A 3,047-nucleotide genomic window follows, 5' to 3' on the forward strand; every position below is an offset into this window, starting at 1 on the left:
GAGGAGGAGAACGCCCTTGTAAGAAGAAAAACATCAAAAATTGCTCAGATGGAGAGGTGTTCACGAATAAGCAAGAATGTAGTGTTTTCTGAGTTTCGTGCTTGTTATAAGTCGTGCGACTTTTTGAGGAGGTTCTAGAGGAGGTGCTTGCTGTATTATTACCCTGAAAGAGGTAATCCTCATTAGTAAATTTCAATTTTTTTTCCCTGATTGTTGTCTTTGAGTTGAAAGCCTATGGAACCTTGTAAGCCTTGTTGGCAAAAATTTTGGGGAGGGATTTACATTGTTGAGCTTTTTATTCTATTGTAACTCTATCAAGTGGGGGCTTTGCATAGAGATTGGGGTTGTTGCCCTCATTTGTGTGGTTGCACAAATTGAAGCAGGGATTGGAGTTCCTGGGTGATTGTAGTCTTTGAAATTAGTTGAGTATCGTGCAATATATAAAACCCTGGTTAGGGTATTGCACCGTGGACGTAGGCATACTGTTGAACCACGTTAAATGCTGTGTCTCTTTTCTATTAAGTTTATACATGTGTATTGGAGTGTTATTTGATTGCAGAATGGGTGTGTTAACCTGGGAGGCCTAGCAATTCATTGGTTGTGAGGCAAGGTAACACATGAACTATAGACTAGCCAAATTGGGGTGCCCCAGCTAGTTGGTGTGTGCACAGGGCAGTAAGACAGAGATACAGAGATTGCAGTGTTTGTGTTTCAGAGAGTAGTGACAGAGAACTATCACTCATTTGTTTGAAAAAATTTTATAGTGACCTTGATTCACTCCCCTCAGTGTCGACCTGGGATCATCAAGTGGCATCAGAGCTAGGTTCCCAATCCAAGAAAGAAAACTTAACAATTATGGGTAGGACACTGAGATTTGATAGTGATGGCAAACACTAGTGAAGGAGAAAGTATGCATGACAAGATTTCTATTTTTTATGGCGCAAATTACAATTTTTGGAAAATCCGAATGGAGGCGTACTTGAAGTCACAGGGATATCATGTGTGGAAGACAGTGTACACAGGTTATATCATTCCTATAGAGGAAATTACAGATGCGGCAGAGTTGAAAAAATATGAACAGGAGAATAAGGCTAGAAGTGGACTTTTAAGTGAACTAACAGATCAAGAATTGGCTAGAGTATCTGGATGTGAGACAGCTAAGCAGGTCTGGGATAAATTAAAAGGTATTTATGAAGGAGATGACAAGATTAAAGAGGCCAAGCTCCAGCATTTCAGAAATCAATTTGAAAGCTTGAAGATATTACCAGAGGAGACTGTTGAAGCATTCATGATTAGAGTCAATGAAATAATCAACTCAATTAGAGGATTGGGAGAACAACTCAAGGACTCAGTAGTAGTTAAGAAGATTCTAAGGTCCTTGCCAAAGATGTATAATCCACAGGTTTTAGCCATTGAAGAATCAAAGGATCTAAGCACAATGAGTTTAGATGAATTACATGGAATCGCAACTGCATACGAATTGAGAATGGTTAAACCCAAGACCAGTGAAAAAGAAGCAGCTTTTAAAGCTTTTAAGAAGTTGAAGGTGAAAGAGGAGAGTGAGTCTGAAGACTCAGATGATGAGTTGATTGCCTATCTGGCAAGAAAGTTTAAAACTCAGAAGGGCAAATGCAAGGAAAAACTCCCTCTCAAGTGCCTTAATTGTGGTGGTATAGGACACTTTTCTTCCAAGAGTACTAACAAAGGAAAAGTAGATGATTCAGATGATGAGGGTCCACAAATGAAGAAAACAAGCCTTGAGAAGAAAACGTTCATCTCAAGGAAGAAAGGGAATTTCAAGAAGAAGAGCTTAATCACCCACAAAGAAAGCACTGCATCAGATGAGTCATCAGATGATGAGGAATATGAAACCCTATTCGTGGTCACTTCAAGCATGGACAATAAAAGGGGAAGTGAAAAATTTGATGATGAAAGAGAAGAATCAGAATATGAGTGTGATTTAGAAGCAGAACTTTACTCTGCTTTAAAGGATCTGAAAGTTCAAAGAAAGACTGTAAAGAAGCTCCAAAATCAACTGAATGAAAAAGACGAAATGGTTAGTCAACTGAAACAAATAGAAGAAGAGTTGACCAAAACCTTAGATGAACTTAGTGCCAATCTTTCAACAAAAGAAGAACTTCTGGTTCTTGAAAATCAATTGAAGACCTTAAACAACGAAGTTGATGACTTACAACAGAAAACCTATGCAGAGGCAATCACATCACCTTCCCCAATGACTTTGTTGAAATCCAAAGGCAAGGAGGTAGCTATTCAAGCAATAGAGAAAGAAGGTGCATCCACTCAGGAAGATGATAGAAACATCGTTGATGAAATTCTAAGCTATCAAAGGCCATTCAATTTGAAAACAGGTCTTCGATATGAGAATGAAGGATCTTCTAACACTCTGAAAATTAATGAAAAAGCAGCTACAAGTAATCCAATGAAATTTGTAAAAGGGAGCAAAGGAAATCCACAGGTACAAATTAAAGGACTGCAAGGAAGACAGTGGATAGAGATGGCTTTACAAGGGTCAATCATTAGAGATCCAAAGGTTCATGGCAAAGTTTGAGTTTCAGAGGGTATTGTTTTGGGTGCAACATGTATGGGAACAGGTTAGCTGATTGTAGAAAACAGACCAAACCTACAAATGTCACTAGTAGGAATAGGTTTGCCCCCTTGAGAGGTTACTATTGAATGTTATAGATGTTACAAGATGGGACACATAGCAAGAAAGTGCATGACCATTCTCCTCTCACAGAGACAGTATGGAATGAATACCATAACACAAGATCATAGACAAAGAGAAGGTGACAATAGGCACAAAGAAAGAGAACCTCACTGATTGTTCAGACAGCAGACCATCACCTTGGATACTTGATAGTGGGTGCTCCACTATATGACATGTGACAATGGAAGGTTCTCAAGTCTGAATTCAATTGATGATGGAACAGTCAGATTTGGGAACAATGACAGTGTGAGATTGAAGATAGAGGTATAGTTCATCTCAACAAAGGGAAAATAAAGATGGGCAATGTTCTATATTTAAG

At 38.7% G+C, this 3,047-nt stretch overlaps 1 protein-coding gene across 1 annotated transcript; it reads left to right on the forward strand.

Moving 5' to 3' along the window:
• The first annotated feature begins 967 nt into the window (after positions 1 to 967).
• LOC122638976 lies at positions 968 to 2,569 on the forward strand. The gene has a single exon (XM_043831823.1). It carries the CDS (start codon positions 968 to 970, stop codon positions 2,567 to 2,569), a length of 1,602 nt encoding a protein of 533 aa, XP_043687758.1.
• Positions 2,570 to 3,047: the final 478 nt, after the last annotated feature.

Source organism: Telopea speciosissima, chromosome 9 (genome assembly GCF_018873765.1).
Source record: "Telopea speciosissima isolate NSW1024214 ecotype Mountain lineage chromosome 9, Tspe_v1, whole genome shotgun sequence".
NCBI classification, from domain to species: Eukaryota; Viridiplantae; Streptophyta; class Magnoliopsida; order Proteales; family Proteaceae; genus Telopea; species Telopea speciosissima.